The sequence below is a fragment of the Manis javanica genome, chromosome 14 (genome assembly GCF_040802235.1).
Source record: "Manis javanica isolate MJ-LG chromosome 14, MJ_LKY, whole genome shotgun sequence".
Classification (NCBI taxonomy): domain Eukaryota; kingdom Metazoa; phylum Chordata; class Mammalia; order Pholidota; family Manidae; genus Manis; species Manis javanica.
This window is the reverse complement of record NC_133169.1, coordinates 84,944,710-84,966,738: the sequence shown is the minus strand read 5'-3', so window position 1 is coordinate 84,966,738 and position 22,029 is coordinate 84,944,710. Positions and strand designations below refer to the sequence as shown.

General features: G+C 45.7%; 1 protein-coding gene across 17 annotated transcripts in view; it reads left to right on the top strand.

The window, feature by feature from the left end:
• Positions 1-22,029, top strand: part of KLHL3 (kelch like family member 3) — a 157,093-nt gene that overhangs the window by 97,541 nt on the left and 37,523 nt on the right. For 14 of the 17 annotated variants that reach the window (XM_037015909.2, XM_037015916.2, XM_073221689.1 and 11 more), the window contains 2 exons: positions 8,856-8,965; positions 21,590-21,706. In XM_037015909.2, the coding sequence (XP_036871804.1) occupies positions 8,856-8,965; positions 21,590-21,706 (227 nt within the window). The remainder of the gene's footprint in view (positions 1-8,855; positions 8,966-21,589; positions 21,707-22,029) is intronic. The other 3 variants (XM_073221694.1, XM_073221697.1, XM_073221696.1) reach the window with 2 other exon arrangements.

Below are 22,029 nucleotides of genomic sequence, written 5' to 3'. Positions count from 1 at the left end.
TCACGAAATCCTCACAAGCGGAGAGTGTAGACAGACAGCCCACTGTCACTGCTAGACATGGGATGTTTAGTCATCCTGGGGTGGGGAAGTGTGACGTGGACGTCTTCTCTTCCCTGGTGGGAGGCTGCCCCCTCACTGCGTGTGTAAACCCTCCCGCTTTCCCTGGCTCAGTTACCATGACTTCCGCCGAGAGCCTCTCCCTGTCATCCGGGCTTTCTGTGGAGCTTGTGGCCGTCTTCCGCCCCCTGCTCTCTCTGCAGCTCTCTGCCGTGTGCAGCAGGGAAGTTGTGCTTCTGCAGAGGTTGGTAAGACCATGCTGCAAAGACAGGAGAAGAAGCAGTGTGAAGGCGAGACGGTGCAGTACTTAGAGAAGGAAGTATAAAGGGCTCTTCTGTGCTTGATCCCTTGCACCGAAAGGATGTGGTCCTTCTTTGTTTGGTCTTACGCCACCTGCCTTCAGATGAAACCTGGCCTTCTCTGCCCTCGCTGCTCTTGAGATGAATCTGCTGCCTCATCCCATCATATATGTGGAAGTGTAGGTACCCACTGGGGTCCAACATAAGGGACAGTGCCAGACCCTGTGGTCCCAGGCTTTCCTGGCCCGCTGCCTCGAATTATGGGGTATTTTAAGCCAACAAACTATAAGGAGACCTCCCAGATGAGAATAAGGGATCAGACCAGCCCACCCTTTGGAGCTGAGTGGCCCCAGGCCTGTTTTCTTCCTCTCTGTGGTGGGGGGTAGTACATCCTGCTCTGTTTCCAGGCAGGTTTGGGGCCCGGTGGGTGGGCAAGGAGAAGAGCCTCCTGCAGAAGTAGGCACTGCTGAGGGCCGCCCTCCAGCGCCTCCCTGCCTGTCTGGTCATCTGCAGTAAGCGGGCCTCAGAGCCGGGTGCTGGCGGAGAGATGGGACTCCTCAGACAGCACCCACTGTGGGGGGAGGACCGTTTCCAGAGCTTCTGACTTGGTTTCCTCTTTGTCCAGGTATACAGGCAGGTTTATCCTGCCTCCCCCACTCTCCCTAGTTTCTGGCTAGCTGGCCTCTGCCTTCACTTATCTGTGACCACCAGCTTTGCTTCTGAATTTTATTCTTTTCCCTCCTTCAAGACAAACTTTCCTTTGCTGTTATTGTTATTACTGGTGTTGTTATCACTATTTTAATATGAAACCACTCCCCCGATTATTGCAGAAGAAGACAGCTAGAAAGAGCAGGAAAAATACCTGCCACAGTCCTGCCTGGAGAGAACTGCGGGCAGCGCCTTGATATGTAGCTTTCCTGATCTTTTTCATTGCATATGTACGTTTTCTAGCTTAAAAAACCTTAGCAGCATATACTGAATATCCTTCCATGTTAGCAGATGCATTGCTATACCATTATTTAAAAACTTTAGAAAATGTATTAAATAAAGTTCAAGTTATCCCCCTGGTAAGAAAAATCCAAACAGGATGCAGAAGCGTCAACTGCAAAGTCAGTCTTCCTCCAGGCCCTCTCTCCGAAGGGGCAGGGGTACTGTCTTGGTGATCCCTTCAGAATACATATATTATGCTTTTTAACTAAAATAGAAGCAATCTCTACTCACTGTCCTTTTTCTTGACTTACTACCCAGGCTTGGAGTACTTTCCAGACCCTTGTGTGTGGTATATCTTACTCTTTTTGTCTGCTGCATAATATGGATGAACTATAACTTATTTAACCAGCTCTTGATTGATGAACATTAGTATTAGCAGGTTTTTCTTTTATATAAAATGCTTGAATGAGAATTCTGATACATAATATTTTAAAGCATATTTAGCAGCATGTAGTTAACAGTGAGATTGCATAATGTACTAGCATAATGTAGTTCAAAGAGAGTATGCATTTTTTTTTTTAATTGACACCTATTGCCAAAATCCAACTGTTTTTAAGGTCAGCTCTTACTTTCTGGTAAGGCTTCGCCCCCTGGTGAAGGCATGGAGAGAGGCAGACGCAGGCGCCCAAGGACTCTGGGGGCTGGAGCACCACCTCTGTCCCCTGGCTGCCTGTTGGCTTCCGGTGTGGAGGGGCCCCGTCTCTTCCTGCTGCCGAGTCCCTCCTGCTTCCTCCGGGTCCACTTTCCCCTTCAAGGTTATGCCCCCAGGTTGACTGTTATTATTTTGCGGTGGGGAAGGGCGGGTCCCATTTTTATAAGCTGATTGCTGAGACCCTGGCCCCCAGCTGATGGTGTCAGAGTCCTCCTGGGTGGCTAGCTGCTGGGCAAGGGACCCTGGTGTTTTGTGCAGCAGGTTTCTTTACCCATTATTGTTTACAGGGACTGCTTAATCTTTAACTTCAGGGGCCAGGGTGCAGGTTTATGGGGACTCTGTTGTCAGGTAATTGGACGGCCGTGCACAGAGCTGTTACGGAGGGATGTTAATGAGACCCCAATAATGAAGTGGCAATTAAAATTCTTTGGACTTGTTGTTTACATCAGTCTGCCAAAGCTGAGCTGAAACTCTCCAGCCATGGGATGGAAAAGCCATCGGATTTCATGTATTTATTGAGAGAAATGGCCTTTTTCAATTGAGTCACTTGAGATCATGGAATGAAGTGATTAAGCTAAAGGCAGCATAAAAGTTTGACAAATAATTTAAAAACTGGAACCTCTGACTCAGTAAGATTGTCTTGTAAAATTGCTGCCTCCAGCTGTACATCAGAAAATGATGATGATTATGATAATGGTAAAAGTTTCTGTCTTTTCTGCGCACTTGCTAGGGTGCGAGGTGTGGTGCTGCACACGTCACAGGCATTATTTCATTTTGGTCAGGTAACTATAAGAGGTAGTTATTGTTTTCCTAGTTTATAGATGAAGACTGAAATTCCAGAAAGGCGTAGTAACTTAGCCAAGACCACATCGTTTGTAAGCGGCCGCGTTAAGATTCACCACGAGGCTGTCTGATTCCAGAGCCTGTGCTCTGAGCCCGTTACTTACTTTCACGTCCAGAGGCCAGTACAGCCTATGTCGCCCTGGTGGCTGCCGTACTCCTGCCCCCAACTCATTTTCTGCTTTTAACCTGAAGGTGGCAAATGAGGCAGTAGGTGCAGAGACAGTAGTTTTTGTGGCTAGGTGTTCTCCCTGAAGGGCTTGTAGGAAATTTCCCTTATTCCTTCCATTCTCTGGGTAGCAGGGAACTCTGTGTTGAATCAGTAACACTGATAACTGAGCAGTATTGGTGCAGTCCTTTGCTGTGTGTGTGTGTGTGAGAGAGAGAGAGAGAGGGAGAAAGGGGGAGGGACAACACATATATTTCTGGAATTAAATCAGCGTGGAAGGAAAGCTCCTGTCCCACCAGGTCCAGGCAGGGCAGAGGCAGTAATGTGAGAGCCCGAGGGCTGCTGGTGTGACCCAGTGTGACAGGGCCCACAGTGGGTCTCTGTTACTTCACTGCGGTGGCTGGGCCTTCTCCCTGGAGCAGAGAAACTGGGGGCTCCAAAAGCCAAATATTGATTCAGGAAAGCTTACCTCTGCCCTCCAAAAATAGGGCAACAGGGGGCGGGAGACATGCATTTAAAGGGGCTCTGTTTAATTTTTTTACCCTACTAAAATGCTTTGATTCTGTTTGTGTGTCCCCTGTGTCACCCAGTCTTTCCTGGGAGGCATGGCCTGTGCTTCAATTCAGAGCCACTCATACTTGTTCCTTGGGGCTGCTGGCAGGGGAATAATGGGGTTCTTTTCATCTCCGCAGGTCAAAGAAGTCATAGGCGGGTTTTCAGTTCCATTTGTTCTGGGCTTGTAGTTTAGATGAACCTGATTAAAGGTTTAGGTTTATTTCATCCAATCAAGATGGGGGAATGGGTGTGAGATTAACTTGAGCAATTGCCTGAGCCCCAGGCAGTCCTAAAGAATGGTAGGGAAGCTCCGTAATAATCTTGGAGCTCAATATATGCAGATGTGCTAGACACTGAAGATTCAGCTTCAAACAAGACAGGATTCAAGCAATGTAGAATTTGCTCTCATGGAGCTCACAGCCCCAGGATGGGAGAAAGGCCTCAGATGCTAAGAAAGGCTGATTAGGGCTATGGTAATTTTTGTTTCCTGTTTGGAGGGCTTTGGACCATAGAAGAATGTCACTTCATGTAGCCTGGTGGACCGGGATTAGGGAAAGATCTTACCACTTCAAGAGTTAGGTCTGAGATTTGAACCCAGAATGGATGTCCAAATATTTAGACTACTACTATTCTAAGACTTATTTGGAAGAAAGGTCTTCAGATTAATATTCTCTTTGTCTCTCTGTAGCACCCTTAAGAGGAATTCTTTGGGTACTCTGACGTCCATATTGAATTTCACCCCAATGGCCTGCTCAGGGCAAGTCATTATCGTCTCAGAGACCAAGATGCTCATCAGAATGTTTGTTATTGTAATTGGGTGGCCTTGGTCTCAAACCCTGGCTCTACCACTTACTGCTGTGTAAACCTAAGCGTGTGACTGAATAATTTTTAAGCTTCCATTTCTCCATCTGTAAAATGGGGATATTGACATTCACTTCAGTAGGGCTTTTGGGAGAAATCAGTGACAGAACACGTGTAAAACACCTAACACAGTGTTAGCTGCTATTAGGAAACACCCTCAACTCTCTGCAGGCCTGTTTCCTTGAAAAGACCCACGTCTACCCGCCGAGTGAGCCCTTTACTGGGAGTGTGCCATCCAAGTTTTCTCATTCATTTAACATTGGGATATGTGTGTGTTGCTTGGTGGGGAAAGAACTTGAAATCATCTGGAGCCCCTCCCCTTCTCCCTAATTTCTCATCCACATGGACAGGAATAGATAGACACTCTGTGTCTCATTAATCAAGACCTGGAACTTAAACAGTGTTTGTTAGTTAAAGTAAAGCCTGATTAATTAGGACCCTTAACCAGAACTCTTAATCAATTTTTTTTTTCTGTTTCCACTCATCTTTAAGGAGAAAGAAGCAAAAAGATAAGAAAGGTTATTCTTGGAGAATTCCCCTTCAAGGGGCTAACCCATGATAGGAGACACTACACTCCCTGCACACCCCACCTACCCCCCAAGCTCTAACTGTGCCACCTTCTCCATTGCATCTCCTGGAGCCTGGCACAGTCCCCCATACTTTGTGGGTGTTCAGTAAACATTCGTTAGATGAGTGGAGACGTAGCCTAGGCTCTAGCTAGGTTGAGCTATTCCTCTTTCTGTTCTCTAGAAATGCTCTGAATTTTTCTGCTTCCATGCCGTGATTTATACTTGGGGTGCCTCTTCCAGTCATGGCCCTGTGGACTTAGGGTTGGAGTCATACGTGTCATGTCTTACCCCACTCATAAGCCAGTAGGCTGCTTGTAGGCATCAGCTCTGCTTTCTTCATTTTTTGAAGAAACACTACATTTGGCACATCATATATTTACAGTGATTGAGCATTTGCAATGGTCTCAGTAAATGTGAGTTACCTATATGTGCTTATTTATGCCCATATACCTTTATGAGATAGGTACTATTATTAGCCCCATTTAATAGATGGGAAAACAGTCTTTAGAAATAGAATAACTTATATCACTAGAAAGTTTGTTGAACTCAGTGGGATTAAAGTGAGTCTCTAAGACTTTTGAGGTCTACAGCGTCACCCAGAGGACCCGCAGCTCTAAAGGACGTCCTTGAGGCTGTGGAAAAGTTTCTGTTTGAGAGCGGTGCTGCCGACAGCATCGAATTTTGTGATGCAGGAAAATATTCATGCTGATAATATTCATCCTTCATTTCTTAAGAATTTCTTAAAGATCTCAAAATGGACTAACATATATGTTATCATCTTGGAGCTTTAAAACAATCTCAGGACATAGGTCAGGTATTATGGTCCCATTTTATCGATGATGAAGTCAAAGCCTTGAAAGAAGTAATGGTAGGAGGAGGAGACAGGGCTTGAACCCAGGTTTTCTGACATTTAGGCGAGACTTTTTATTCCATTCTCCCTAAATACACTAATAGCAAAGCAAAACAAACAAAATCCCCGAACAAGTAAACAAGTGTTAAAGGTCGCTGGTTCTCAGGGAGGTGTCTCCTGGAGGCAGAAGGGGCTCTTTCTGGGAAGCAGCCAGAGAGAGGGCTGATTTAAGCACGAAGTCTTTTGGGGAACTCTTGTCTTCCAGACAATCCAGTCAGCCAGAGCATACTACCCCTATTTTTTATATCTTGCTGTTGCTTGAGTGTTGCTAATGGAGAGGGGCGCCTTGTCCCTGTCTTCTCGGGCTGAAGGGGTAAGGGAGAGAGTTCCCGTCTGCTTCCTTTCTTTGTCTCTTCCTGCTCAAGCCGTAAAATTCCCTGGGTCCCGGGGTGCCAGCCCTGGGTGAGAAGCTGCTGCTTTCTGTGCGGAACAACGCCTGTGTTGCCCCCTCCCCACCAAATGCTGCTTCCCGGATTCTTGAAGGGATTTCAGGGGGAGGTTCCAGATGGGCAAAGCAGCAGCCCGCTTCAGAAAGAAGACCTAGATTTAAATTCTGCAGGTGCCCCAGAATGGTGAGAGGTGAGAAGGTTGGGGGGGGCGGGGGGACGGTGACTGCTTTCTGCCTTAATTTATCTTGAGCTTCTGGTTTGTTCACCAAGCCAGCTAGATCGCGCATCACTGCATTTCTGCTTGCTTTCTTTCCAAAATCCAAGTCCATCTACTTTCTGCTTTATACATATCAGGAAGCACTTTTTCACAACCCAGAATTTTGCTTTTTTTATTTCCTCCTCGTTCCCTCTGCTGTTGTTCCTCCTCCGCGTGTCAGCTCTTTGTCACCAAAGCTAAAGGCGGAAGGCTGGGTGTGGCTCTGCGGCAGGCTGCTGGTGTTGCTCTGCCTGGCCCTCCTGCTGAACTTGGCCCTGGCTGGGCCTCAGAGCCTTGCTGTCCTGCACTTTGTCGTCGTGTGGTGACTGCTTTTTCTCTTTCCTGTGTTTTGGGTGTTGCCAACAGACGGGGGGACTCTGGTCCAGAGACTTCTTGGACCAGGAAGTGCATGTAGGGAGACTCCTGTTACTTTCCCAGCCTCCTGGCCAAGAATGAATTCCCGTCATCCAAAGAAGACTGTTCACTTGCTTTTATTTTAAAATCTTTAGGAATGGGCACTTTAAAAATAATATTCTCCAGTCTTAAGTACTCTCATAGTTAGGGAGGTCTTAGGAATATTCAAGACCTAAGTCTAAGCTTTACCAAAGGCTTTTTCCTGTTGACTTACAGAGAAGCAGGATCAGCTTCTTACTTCATGATAGTTGTTCCCCTTTGTCAAGGATCTTACTTTTAAATTTGTTTTGTTATATACAAACATTCCTGAGCCTTAAGATGAACAAGCTTTAATTATAGGCTCATGATAATCATTAGGCTGGTGGAGAGCCCTTTCTGTCTAGAGAAAGATGGAAAAGATTATGTGTAAAACTTCATCTTTGAGAGTAAACTGTTAAAATTTAGGGAATTTGGATGAAGGATAGATGGGAATTCCTTGGGTCTGAAATTACTTCAACAGGAAGTTAAAAATGATGATTTTTGTAAGAAATTATTTAAGTCTTTGGTTTTTAAGAAGCTGATGAATGTGAGAGGGCCTTCACATGCTCTGATTTTCTTTTCCACTGTATGACTGCAGCAGAGTTGATATTTCAGCAGCCTCCCAGGATTGGAGGAACTCTGAGCCTCATTTCAGGGGCTGGCCGACCAAGTTGGGGCAGAGCCCTCAGTGGTAACTGGGAGATTGTAGCCTTCTAGAATTATCCAAGAAGCCACCAGGCCATAGAGGGGCCACCAAAGAAGGAAGGGGGAAGGCCTGCAGCTAGGAGGGTAGGGAGCACAGGTCCTTACTGGAACGACGGGGCATGGTCCTGAGAGTCCTGAGGAAGGGGCAAGGTCTGGGGCAAAGGACAGAGGACCCTGTGATCTTCAGGACCTGCGGCACCAGGAATGCCAGCCCTCGGGCTGGTGCGCTTTGGTGAAGCTTCAAAACACTTTCACGGGCTGTTTCCCCGCAGAGCACGTGAGGGAGGCAAGACAAGCGGTTTTATCCCCATGTTACAGATGAGGATGGTGAGGCCCAGGGAGGTGATGGCTCAAGTACACAACACACAAACGGCAACGCCAGGATTCAAATCTGTGTTCTCTTTCTGAAGTGCATATCATTTCACTGACATTTCACGGCTTGTGTATTAGCAGGATGATGGCCTGGGCACATGTCACTGTAGGAATTGTCCTTGGCATTTCCCTCTGTGGGTTTTGTCTCTTTCTAGCTGTTCCCAGTCCCCCTCCATCTTAATGGCCTCCACAGGCCTGGCTGTCATGGCCTGTTTGTTCCCAGTGGTGGTGGGGCCAGTTGTGTCACACCACCCCTGGACGGATGCTTAGTTGGGCCTCCTTGTGAAAGGTTTGACTTTGTACAAGAAAGGGTGACACCTTCTGCCGATCTTCTAATGTTGACTTCCTTCCGGAACCTCTCGAGACTTCCAGCCACGCAGCAGTTCTGGCCCGCTTCTGTTTGGCTGAGCTGCAGGCGGCACCGTCCACAGTCCTGCCAGTTAGGGCCTTGAGGGGAAATGAGCTCACTAAAGTAGGCGGGCCCCAGTGAAGCTTTTCTGCAACACCAGCATCAGTCTCAGGAAAAATGTATGAGCTCCCGCCTCTCTGCCCCGTTTTCATCTGTGTTGATGTTCAGGATGGAGGGTGACCCAGGGGGATGGATGCCTTTGCTCCAGAGTTAAAATGACTGGTTTCCCTTCAGCCAGGATGGGCCGTCTTTCTCTCTGCCTCTTCCTCCCACCTGCTCCCAGAGCCCCCAGGGCTCCGGTCGGAATCCCACAGCGGCTCACGGCCTTGGTTCATGGAGAGGCAGGACTGTGCTGTAACTGTGTTTTCTGAACTTCTTTTTTTGGAACAGAGCAGCACTTTCCTGAGGTGATGCTGGGGGAAGAATTTCTTAGCCTAAGTCTGGACCAGGTGTGCAGCCTGATATCCAGTGACAAGCTGACGGTTTCTTCAGAAGAGAAGGTACGCACGGCCCCTTGGTGAACGGGAACCCCACGCGTCAGGTGGTCTTGGGAGCGGTGAGACCTTCTCTCTTGCAGAGGAAAAAAAGGGCTGATTTTAAAGAACTTTAAAGAAGAAATAATGGTGGTGATGACAATGATGACACAGCTGCCTCCATACTAGACATTGACATCTTGCCAAGCACTCTGCCAGGTGCTTATACTGTTCAGTGCACTCACCCTTCACCATAGCCCCATGAAACAGGCATTGCTGTCATGCCCACATTACAGATAAGGAAAACGGAGTGTCAGAGTCATTCAGCTTGTTCAGGGTCCCTCAGTCACTGCAGAGTTGGGGTTTACCTGTCACCTGGTCTCCACCACCATCCCACATGGCCTCTTGTGCGTATTGTTGAGCATTTTGACCAGAGCAGACGTTTTGGGAATATCTATTCCAGTAGGGATTGGAATTTTTATTGATGAGAAGACCAAGGGGATAGAAACTGCTGAAGTTAACACAGTCAGTCAGCAGCCATGCCAGGACTAGAATCCAGGTCTCTTGACACCCAGTCCCCTAACTCACTGAGCCCATACCTCTTGCTTTGCGCTGGAAGCCTGACTTCTGCCCATTGCTTCAGCTGCCCTGTGACTGCTTGCCCGCCCTTCCTCTAGGCCTTCCCTCTCACTGACTCTCTGCTTGGATTATTCTCTTGTTGTCTTCGTCTGGTTGAATCCCCAAGCAGTTCAGATTCTGTTTCTACCAGGAAGAATTTCTTTACTCTAGGACATGCAACCTATTGTACTCGAACATAAACGCTGGTGTTGGTCAGCAGCCTCCAAATCTCACCTCTAGTATTTACACATCAGCTACGTGACCTTGGGCAGGGTACTTTGCTTTTCCATCTTGTTCCTCATTTATAAAGTGCAGATGGTAATAGAGCATATTCTACAGGGTGGTTGTGGGGATTAAGTGGGCTAAGGTGTGTAAAATGCCCAGTGTCGTACCTGGTACCTGGTAGGTGCTCAGTCAGTGTTAGCTGGGCTTATTATTGACCTTGCAGCTGGAATGAATTCCTTCTGCTTCTGTGTTCCAGGATAGTACTCGCCTGTTCTGCTTTTTATTTTAGCTGGTTCTGAGTTGGTCTTACCTCCTTCACTCAACTGTGGGTTCCCTGATGGTAGGGTCCACATCTTACTCATCTCTGCATCCTGAGAGGTGCTCAATATATGTTTATTGATTTGTTCCAAGTCCACTTTTAGTGCCCAGGCTTGAGGTCCTTTTTTGAGGGAATATTTAAGGAAAAGCCCTTGAAAAGGATATTATACTGTAGATGAAACTGTGTCCAAAAGCACAAGTCCAGAGAGCAGAGTGAAATTCGTAAGCCCCTGCTTATTCTGTAAAAATTTGACCAGGAAGAAAAGCAGTTGATCATTGGAACTGTGGGCAGCCCTGAGACTTCAAAAGGATCCCCAGAAGGTGATTGGCACAACAATCTGGGTTCTCCCTGGGGCTCAGGGAGACCTCTGCCCCCATTAACCGATGTAGAACAGCACCTCCAGGGAAAGAATGCCTCTGGCCAGGCCGTGAGCCCCTTCCTCCCCCAACCTCAGCAACGAGGAGGACCCCCTCACTTCTTGCCAAATCTGTTTAAAGTCTGCTCTGCATTACGCTGCCACAGTGGCACGATTTGAAGGAATGAACAAGTCAGTTGATTGGCTATGTGAATGCTGGGTCCATTCGGTCAGTGTTTGGGCCTGCTCGAGCATGTCTTCAAGTGTAGTTTGAGAAAATGGAAACAATCACATAGGCAGTAGAATGTGGATCAACTAGGGGGTGTTTGGGTTGAGCGGGGGACCCTGCTACCCTGAATTCATGCTGGACCATCTTGCCCTGAGATCATAGTAAGCTTTCTCAGGGGAGGGCTTACCTGTGCTTGCTGGGGCGGAGGGAAGTTGTTAGTAGGGAGAGGACTTATGTGTCCTGGAAACCACTTGGGCTTTGGACTCAGGCAGACCTGGTTCCATGCCTGGCTTGATGCTTACTGTCTGTATGACTTTGAAAAATCACTGGTCTGTTTGAACTTCAATTTCCTTATATGTAAAATGAGAATACCGAGAGTACCTCCCTTACAGAGTTGTCATGAGGGTTATTAGGGGTACTGGGTATGAAGAATCAAATGCAGTTTTTGGCAGGTGCTCAATAGACAGCAGCTGTCCCTGTAATTACCAGCGTTCTCTATTCTGAGGCACTATTGATAATAGTAATGATACCAGTTTTGCCATTGATAATGGTCAAATAAACCATGGAGTTCATTACATCTTTCCAGAAACAAAGAAGCATGACATTAAATATAACTTAAAAAATTGTCTGTAGTGTTTCTTATTTATTCATATGCTTACATATGAGTTGCTCATTCTGTATAATCAGAGTTTGGAGTGTAGGTATTTATCACGTTAACGAGTCGTGTATTATGTCTGGTTCTCAGATGTTACATGTAACTTCAGAGTTATGTGATGCTTTTCAGAAAGTAGATTACTATGGTCTTGATCCCTTTGATACCTTTAAGACTGGCTCAATAATTTTGAGGCTTATCAAAGAATAGTGGGGTTTGGTCTGCATTTTCTCTGGTGAAATCCACAATTTTATTTTTCCTTAATGATCATATGCTGCTGGAAGTTGAATACCTGGAAGCTTTTGACAATTAGATATTTGTCATTTGAGTCCTAGACCTTTAGGCTTTGAAAATTCTGTGATGTCTTCAAGGAGATTTGGTGATTTCTACTCTCTTCAATTACATTGCATATGATAGGCAATCTCTTACATGCATAATAGCTTTTTCTTTCTATATTGCATTATAGTCAACTTATTGGAGTGTATTTGAAGTAATGTCAGGAATCTTAATTTAAGCTAAAATTCAGTTTCATTTAATGTTAATGTTTGCAGAAAACTCAATTGCATTGGTAATCAACCTGTATTCAGCTAAATCCATACTTGAACAGCGATATCAGCCATATTATGACTTACTTTGTTGTCTGCAGATTTCTTTCAGCATAGACTATAAAATGCAGCCAGATTTAAGACATTAAAATGTGAAAACCTATGTATCTTAAAATAGAGGAAATTTGACATTTTAGTGTTAATGATGATTGTAAGTGCCAGTGGCTAGGTCCAGGCAGTTTGTGTTTTGGGAGATTGAAAGTACAGGTCTTAGTCAGGGTGGCTGCGTTTGAATCCTGGTTCCAGTGCTTTAATAAGCTGAGTGCCCCGGGCAAGTGAGTCTCCCACCTGAATCTGTGTACTATGCGTAGTCATGGATTTTGTCTCATGGCCACTGCTAGAGTGCCATTGGGTTCATGGTAGACACTAAGAAATATTGAATGAATGAGTAAAAGAACCTTTCTAAGTCTCAGTTTTCTCATCTGTAAAAGGAGGTTAATGATAGTATAGTATTTGATAGGGTTGTTCTGAAGATGAAATCAGATGATATATAGAAAGTACTGAGGATACAGAAAGTATTCATTACTGTAAGATATGATTATTGCTGCTATTACTACTACTACCACTACTGCTACTACTATTAGTAACTGTTGACTGGGGCCTTTCTCTCCCCGGAGTCCATATTGGTCTGGGGGGCTCCATGACCTGGGGCTGGGTGCCCAGCAGGGGTGGAGAGTGGTAGTGGCCTCTGAGTGCTTCTCAGCATCCCCAGCCCCTCAGCCCTGTCTGGGCTTCTTCCAGGGCTCAGATACTGTTCTTCCTGCAACACCACTTGCTTTTGCCCACGCCTTAACTCCTCCCGTGTACTCAAACTCCCCAAGGGCTGTGAGGGCACCGCAGCCGTATCCGTGTCTTGCACAGCCCCTGACACGGAGCCCTGGAGGCCCCATGGAGGCCCTGAGTAGATGTTTCCTGAGGGGTCCAGGGGCTGGACTCTGCTCTGAGCCAGCTGAGGTCATGGGAATAATTTTAACATTTTTCCAGAGAAAAAGGACAAATGTGGGAACTGGAGATCAGAGGAGGCATGGATCTTTGCCATTTTCTCTCTTGTTTTTCCTTCATATAGTTTTTTGTTTTATAATTAATTCCTGTGAATTTGAGAGAGGACAAGAGGATCTGGTAGGAGTCACAGAATCTCTAGTTCTCTGGGTAAGACCGTCCGCACCCCCACCCCGAGATAGAACGAAGATAGAGAGGAGCTCGTCTCTCCCAGTCCCCAGATTCCTCTGCATAGGAGGTGTCTCGGGGTCAGAGCTGAGCCTGGGAGCAGACAGCCTGTTTATCGGATTCCACTTTGTGACCCAAAGTTTGACTCTCATCTTGGACAGACTCAGTGACCCAGGGCAGGGGAAATAACCTTCCGGGACAAGCCCCATCTGAAGAGAAGAGAGATGGCTCCTGGGTTCTGGTGGTTTTGCCACTGAATTGCTGGTTTTTGGGCTTTTCTCAGTCTTTGCTTTCTTAGGGGGTAAATATGTTTCTACTTATCAAGAACTCCATGTCTTCTTATGAAACACTGTTGAGGTTTTCAGAGTGAGTACTAACGGGGAACTGGTCCACATTTTAGGTGCAGGTTAGGGAGAAATTGGTTAGGTCTAGGTCTCCCCAAAAAATTAAGACTAGTGTCAAGTGTATATTCCAGTGAGAACTGCAGATTAGTTTCTCTTTGTGTGATCACATTTTTAATGTATTGCTGTCTCCTAACAATGGAATCAGGAACCAAATTCTGATGTCTTCTGGAAGGGACTGAGCCCTTGTCTCCCAGGATCATTAGTGTTGCATGCCCTCCTATCTGAATCCTTAGCCCCTCTAGCAGGTGGTGGGTGTGGGATGCAGGCTGGAGCTCCTTGGCCAGGGGGCTGGTCTGAGCTCCAGTACTTGCTGCCATGGCATTATCCCGTGATTGAGCAGGTACGTCCTCCTGCCTAGGCTGAGCGGCGGGCAGCCCCACCTCAATGAGGTCAGCACTGAGAGGTGCCAACTTCTCAGCCGACACACAAGGGTCTGGCATGGGCCCCCACCGCAGCATTACTCTTTTACGGGAAGTGCAATTCAGTAAGCACCTGTGAGTAGAAGAATATCAAAGCACTGTGACCAAAAATCTACTGTGACTTTCCACTGTTCTCCAGGTACATCGCACACATCTTTTTTTTTTAAGTGATGTTTATACTGAAGTAAGATCACAGAGACATGAACAAATAAATGCACACCTCAGCTTTTTGCAGAGTGAAACGCCCACATAACTAGCACCCAGATCGATAAACAGAACCCCAGAGCTCCCCTCCTGTCACTGCCTCCCAGCCTGAGAAGCACAACTACTATTTTGACTTCTCATAGATAAGTTTTGCCAATTTTTGAACTTCGTATAAATGGGGTACTGGTGTGTGTGTGTATGTGTGTGTGTGTGTGTGTGTGTGTATGTGTGTGTGTGTGTGTGTGTGTGTGTGTGCACGCGCGTGCCTGCCTTTCCATCTGACTTCTTTTGCCCAAAATACTATTTAGCATATCATTTCTAGTTCTCACCCCAACTTGCAGGCAGAGATTACTATCTCCATACAGCCAGGCTTGTTAACAACAGATAGCTGTGTGATTGGAAACTGATTGTGTCACCCTCTCAGGCCCCTGCTCTTTATTAATGCACGTCCACCCTGACAGGGAGACAGAGGCGAGTGACACTTAGTCATTGCTATTCAAGAGCTTGCAGTCTGGTGGACAGACAGGCTGAAAATGTATCATCCATGTGTAGCCAAGACACATAGTTGTCTGTAATCAAAGTTCAAGGAAAGCACACTGGAGCATTTTATTCCAGATTGTTGGGTGGGTCAGGCTTCATAAAAAAAGGCAATATTTGAGCTAAAACTAGGAGAATGAGAGTAACATTCTGGGAAGTCATTCAGGTTGAAGGAATTGTAAGAATACAAGCATGGGAGTTTGGAATAACTTATTGTACTTGGGGAAAGAGTAAGCTGTTTGATGAGGATCAAGGGTTTTTGAATGGGGGTAGTGGGAGATGAGGCTGGGAGTGGAACTTCTGTATGTTAACGAACCTTGTGAATCTCTAAAGGAGATTTGGGGATATAGGTATGATGGGTTTCTCAGGCTCATTTGGTCCCAGAACCCCTTTACTGCAGAAGTTTCCTATCCCTAGTATTCTGAGAATATGAGGCTGCCTTTCTTTGGTTGCCCCAAATAGTCTATGATTTAGTGCATCTCTTGATTTCCCTTTTGGCAGTGTGAACCATTAGAGATCTGTCAGTTTTGATTATGAGACCATCTTCAGAAGGTGTTATGTCCATGGGAGCCTGGGTTGCCCAGGGCTCGCCAGGGTAGTGCCACTATTGGGCAGATTGAGTGGTTTGGAAAGAGTTTTTGTATTCCTTTTTGTCCTGAGTATCCCCTATACACCTGGATAATGTTGGTTCAAATCCCACATCTGTACGTGGTGTAATCCTGGGGTTCCAGTTTGTTGAAGTTGAAGTTTTTATTTCCCAGCCCACAGGCGATGGTGAACTTCCTTGATTCCCATAGCAGAAGGCAGAGTTCATCTAGTCCCGGTAGATGAGACTGCAGCTAGAGCCACACTGTCCCCAGGGAGCTTGTGGCCTAGATACTTTATCTGATAAGATACCAGTTTGAACCATTAAAGCCCATATCTGAATTGTATGAGCCTGGGAGCCATTTCGGCCTCAGCTTCCATTCAGCTGCCAGATCTGAATTCCTTCTTATTTAAAGCACTTGATCATTTCCCTCTTGCTTCTGAGTATGGCTCAAATCTTAATTTTTTTGTAATAATCATTTTCACATATTTGGGGTTATGGAGGATTCCTTCCAAGTCAGCTCAGTCTGCCGGAAGCTAGATTGACCGGAAGGAATTTTCCATCCTTGGGTCAAGTTCAAATCTGAAGTAGTCTCTCACCTTGCAGGTATTTCTGTCAAACTGCTTTTTTTCTTTTGTTAATCCAGTCCTTTAAAAAAAATTATTTGCAGAATTATAGTGCAGACTTTTTACTGGCTATGTGCAGTAGTGGAAGGATGAAGAACAACTTCCAGGCAAGGCAATATCATTGTTTAACTTTGTCATCGTTTTTGTTGTTTGTATGAGATATTTGGCAATGTGCTGCTATAGGAAGAGAACCATGCACCCCAATCATTCCTGCTCTGATTAATTTATTCATTCTCTCAGTAAATATTTATTGAGCGCTTTCTATGTGGCAGATAGTGTGTTAGTCACAGGAGAGATGTTTGTGAGCAGATAAACATAAGATCCCTGCCTGCGTGGAACTTATCATCACATGAGGGAGACAGATTTTATCAAATATGTTCCCAAATAAATGTATGAGTCCAAGCTGAAAGGTGCTATGGGGGAAATGTGCAGGGCGCTGTGGAAGTGTGCACGGAAAGCCAGTGGTTCTGCTTGTTTCCCTGTCGCCAGGTAGCTGGGTCATGTTGGCCGGACTGCTTTCCCACTCTCTGCCTCCCTTTTCCCTTTCGGGGGTGACTGTAGCTCTTTCACAGGGCCCTTGTGGGTCTGAAATGAAGCAAGTACAAAAAAGAGTTCTTAAGTGCTCTGGAAAACCGTAAGATGATGATACTGTCAGAAAGAGGAGTGCCACGGGGTGGGTTTCCTAGAGTCTAGGGAGCGGTCAGACCAGGAACTCTCCTAGCCTGTGGTATGCTGGTAAGTGTTTAACAACGGGCTCTCCAAAAATATTCTAAAAGGCTTGAATCATTTGCTGATTCATTTTCTAATTTCTGTGGTGTAAATATTTCCACCAAGGCTCGTTTCAAACTAATAGTGTGATGTCTCTTAAACTGAGTAGGGAAGAAACAGGCGCGATGGGCTCCAGCTCCAGCACACCACTGCTCCCAGCTGTCGCCAGTGTTGCATGTGGCAGCGAGGGTGGGGTATGGGTAATGTAGTTCTTGCCAAGCTTTGTTTTAAGAAACAACAGCAGAAATCTAACTGAAGCGTTCTTGTGTCTAGAAGTACTATCTTCTTGACTGAAAAATCACAGCAATAATTTGGCAAATGCTATTGGCTCAATCCCTGGGACAGAAAAAGAGTATGGGGGAGATGTCTAAGGAAGACCTGTGGGGTGTAATTACGGTTATGGGTTTAGGAATGTAGTTTCCCAGCTCAGCAGTGTGCCCAGGTTTTTCAACTAATTGTGCTTCTGAGACGGGCAATACTGCGTAATGTTAGAACCTGGGTTTTTGGCATTGGAGATGAGTTTACATCCCAGACCCGCTGCCTGGCAGTGTAACTTTGGACAAGTTGCTAACCTATCCAAGGCTTTCCTCATCTGTAAAATGTGAACAGTGATACCTACTTCACCGAGTTTTTGCTGGATTAAATACGGTCATGCATGTAAAATGCTTTGTACTACGCCTATTGTTTAATAAAGTTAGTCAAATCTTGAGTAACAAATTAGGTCCATGTGCAGGAACCTACATTTTTGTCCCTAATGCTGTCAGAATTCATCCCCCCTCACCGCATTGTGTTTTGCTGTGAATCTCCTGGACCTTTCCCCTAGCCAGGCCACTGCCCTGCCTATTTTAATTTGAGTCCCCCCTTACTGATTCTCAGGACACATTAGGCAAGCAGGGGTAAGTACGCCAGGGCTCCCCACTTCACTGGTGGGGTGCAGGTGCAGTCTGGCTCGCTGGCCAGGATAACCAGAGGGTCGGTTCACCTGGTGTTCTCTGGCCAAGGCTTGTACCTACGTCAGTGGTGTGGTGAGTCTGGGACTATGAAATCTGATTTTCTCTGTCTCCTTTCCACAGAGCAACCTTGTAGCACTCAAGAAAGAGTTTTTAGAGTATGAAGCCGTGAGGAAATGATGCTGTTTCTTTGTTTAACAGTGAAACCCTTAGAGTCTTTGTGGTAGCTGATTATTTCATCATGAGACCCATGAAAATATTTTCATCAGAGGAGGCATCACCCTGTCCCATGATTGAAGCTACAGGGTCTCTGCTTAGAGTTTACAGTTCAGGGATCGACACAGTTTTCTTGTAAAGGCCAGATAGTAAATATTTTAGGCTTTGTGGGCCCTAAGAGTCTCAACTCAACTCTGCTGTTATGGTGCTAAAGCAGCCACAGACAAGATGTAAACAAATGCATGTGGTTGCATTCCCATAACATTTGTTTATGAAAACGGGTGTCAGGCTGAATGCGGCCTGTGGGCTGTAGTCTGCCAACCACTACTGTAGACGTGTGAGAGGCAGCTGGGTAAGAGCGTGAGCTGGAGTCAGGTTTGTGACCCCGGCCCTCCTCTTCTGGCTCGGGACTTGGGCAGCCACTTCGCAGGGGGTCAGAGCATCCACGTGCTGGGCTCTCATGTGAGTCCAGGGTGACTGACTTCAGTGTTTGTGAAGAGTGTGGCACAGGGCCTGGCGTGTGCACGGATCTCACTGCTGCTGTTACTCGCTGCCCTCTTGCCTTGCTGTGGGTACAATTGCAACATTTCCAGAATCTCTCACCTGGCTTTAGTGCATCTCCATATCAATAGGTGTTTCCAAGGGGTGGAAAAGTAGTCCGTTTTCATCTCAATAGGTAATGACAAGGGCCAGCGAGGGCATGTTTGGACAGGAGAGGATGGGTGGCGGGTCGAGAGACCTGGGATGACTGCCTGGAAGAAATAAACAGGTTTCTCCCACTTTATTTCTCCCTTTGACTGATTTCGGTTTCAAAGGTATTTTGCCCTGGGATTCTCCCTCCAGAATTGCACTTGCCCAGACCGTTGGTGGGAGGGACTGTTGGGATTGATTTTAGGCACAGTGAAGGCTAAAGCTAGTTGGAAGATTAGTTGCTTGTTTATATTATTCAAGCATGAAGTCTAAGTGAAAAAATATGTGGACTTCTCTACTGCTCAGAAGGTCACCGATGTTGCCCAGCGCTGGGCCTTTCACAGCTGAGCAGGTAAACAGTGCGACTAAGCAGAACCAGTTAGACAAGTCAAGCCAAAAATAAAGATAAGGTTAAACATCAACTTCCTTAGACTCAGCTTGCTTTTTCGCTTTTTATAACAAAGACCAAGCTGATTGACGGGGAAGGGCGTGATCGGTGGTAAATCCCATCTACTCACGGATTTGTAGGTCATTCTTCAGCCAAGCTTTCTCAGCCAGCCATCTGCTCTGTGCCTGTCAATGTGCTAGGCGGCAGGAGGTGCAGAGACGGAGCAGGTACACTCCTCACCCTGCAGGATCTCACAGTCTAGTAGTGGGGGGTGCAAGGAAGGTGGGTAACCACAGTGCAAGGGAGAGAGGGACTGTAACCGCATACCCCTAACCCGGTAAAGCCAGGCTTCTCCGCATCTGCGTCCTGGCTCTGCCTTCCCCACCATGATTCCAGCCCCTTCTCTCCAGTCCTGCCCTCTGCTCCAGTGTGCTTAGGTTCCACTGCCTCCTTACATGCTTGTTCTTAATTCATTTGTCCTTTCATTTATTCAACAAATATTTGAGTGTGTGTATTATGTGCCAGCAAATAAAACAAGGTCCCTGTTCTCATAAAGCTTAAGGGCTAGTTGAAGAAACACATGATTCACAAAATAATGCTAAGAGTGTGAGGGATATCATTCTATGAAAGTTGATAACTTAAAAAGGAAATGAGACAAGGATTTCCATGGTGTGTGTATGTTATTTAGAAAAAAATAGGTTATTTTTTACAGAACTGGGAGCAAAACTATACATACATACTGCTCTTTCCTTCCCCTCCCCTCCCCTCCCCTTCCTTCATTTTAGTTCTCATTTCCTTAAATCCTCTTAATCTAGAACTCTCTCCCTGTTTTTTTTTTCTTTTCTGTCTTTCCTATTAACAGTTTTGAAGAATCCAGTCCAGCTGTCTTACAGAATGTTCCAAACATGGAATTGTCTTTGTTCTTCCCATCACATCACAGTCAGGACTACACCATAAGTTTGTCCTGTTCTTGGTGGTGCTAACTTTGATCTCTTGTTAAAGGTGGTATCTGTCTGTCACATTTCCCCTTTTAAGGCTCTCTCCCCAGTTCCCTGCTCCCCCTGTAATTAATAAGTAATCTGTGAGGTGATATTTTGAGAACTGTGCACATCTTGTTCCCCAAATAACTTTTCACCCAATGATTTTAGCAACCACTGAAGCTCTTTGCTGAAACAGTTATTACATTGGTGGGTGCAAAATGATATTTTTCTAATTCTGTCATTCCTTCTACCTTTAGTAGCTAGCATTTTTCTGTGAAGAAGAGCCCTTCCCACACTTCCTACCAAATTCTTATGGGCTCCTGGACTCTTTTTTTTAACCATTGGTTATGATTCATTGCTGACTTTTGCTTTTAATTATGAATATTTTAAATCGAGTATGATTTACACAGAATGAAATGTACAGATATGAAGCATACAATCTGATTAGTTTTGGCAAATGCACATGCCCACGTAACTTCCACCTAGTTTCCACCATATGAAGATGTCAAACATACACCTTACCACAGGAAGTTTCCCGTGGCACCTTCCGAGTCACCTCTCTCTGCCCCGCCCCCCAGCCCTGAACCAGCACTGACTTGATTTCTTCATTATTCTCTTTGATGTTCAAACTGCTCCAGATGCTGGCAATGGAAGTCCTACCTAGTTGGCTCTGTGTCTGACTTTATCCCCCTTAACCTTTGAGTACTTTCTTTGCTTTCTGGCACAAGAAGGTGTTTTGTTTTAATTCTCTGGAACAGCTGAAAATATCTCATGGTACAGACACTAGTTATGTGATTCGTCCATTAGTGAGCTTTAGGTTGTTTCCTTTTTTATCCTGTTACAAAACTGCTGCCCCAACATATTGGAACACGTAATTTTGGAAACTTTTGTATTTTGTAGGCAGAGCTGTAGACTTGGAGTTTGTAAATGCGCACTGAAAGATCTGATTGATATTGTCAAATGCTTCCCTCTCCTCTTAAAAAGCCATGTTAATTGAGTTTCAAAAAACAGTGCTGGCTTCCCTGCGGGCTTACCAACTCTGATTTTTAGCTGCCAGCGTGTATGTGGTGGTGCAGAGTGTGATTTTGGCCTTCTCCTCGAGCAAGGCAAACATCAGACATCCAGACCACAGGTCGTCCATGTTGGTGCCCAGCCCAGCTCTGATTTGTGTGGACATGAACTCTCTCCTCAAAGGAGAACTTAAACCCAAGGAGAAATTTTTGCCATTTTCTGTCATTTGGTGTCACATTCACCATTACCACCAACTTTTGGCAGAGGATATTCTTACTGTTTTTATTTTGTAGTAACCAGACAGAGGAGATCACTGAGGAAAAGGGGTGTATGTGAAGGGCACGATGCATCACCCCCGGGGCTTCTGGTCCTCTTGAGCAATCTTCATGACATCTGGCTCAGAGTTACTGCTCTATTTCTATCCTTAAATAACTATCGGAACTGATTTTTATTTTGCAATGAACCTTGATGGTTTACATTTTGGGTAGCAGGTTTATCACAGCCGGTGTGTGTGTGATCACTCTCTGATGTCAGCCAGTAAATAAAGTTTTTTAATGTCTTTGTTTTATTTTAAATATGGAGCCTTACGTTAAAGACCTTTGTGGATGACCTTGGGCTTTTTTCTTCTGTTTTCAGGTTGCAGAAGTCGTTTGAAAGCTGTTGTCGCTTTGCTAAAGTTACCTGTGTTGATTTTCTCTATAGGTATTTGAAGCTGTGATTTCATGGATCAATTATGAGAAAGAAACCCGTTTAGAGCACATGGCAGAGCTGATGGAACACGTCCGTCTCCCTCTCTTACCTAGGGATTACTTGGTGCAGGTGAGTGCTGGGGTGGGGGGGGCAGACCAAGCATGTCCCCATTCACCCCGACCTCTAGGAACATTCGTGGGCAGCCCTGGCTGTATGGAGAGCTTGAGGAGCTTTATGGGTCTTTTGTATGGTTTGAGGACACCAGGCCACTGGGTTAAGTGGGAGGCATGCTAATGTAAGGTTTAAGAGCATAAGTTTGAGAATAAGCACTTAGGTTTCAGTTCTTGCTCTACTATTTGTTAGCTTTGACTTTTTATTTAACCTCCTCAAGCCTCAGTTTCTCCTTTGATAGAACAGATTTTATAATGATCCCAGCAGGGTTGTGAGGACCC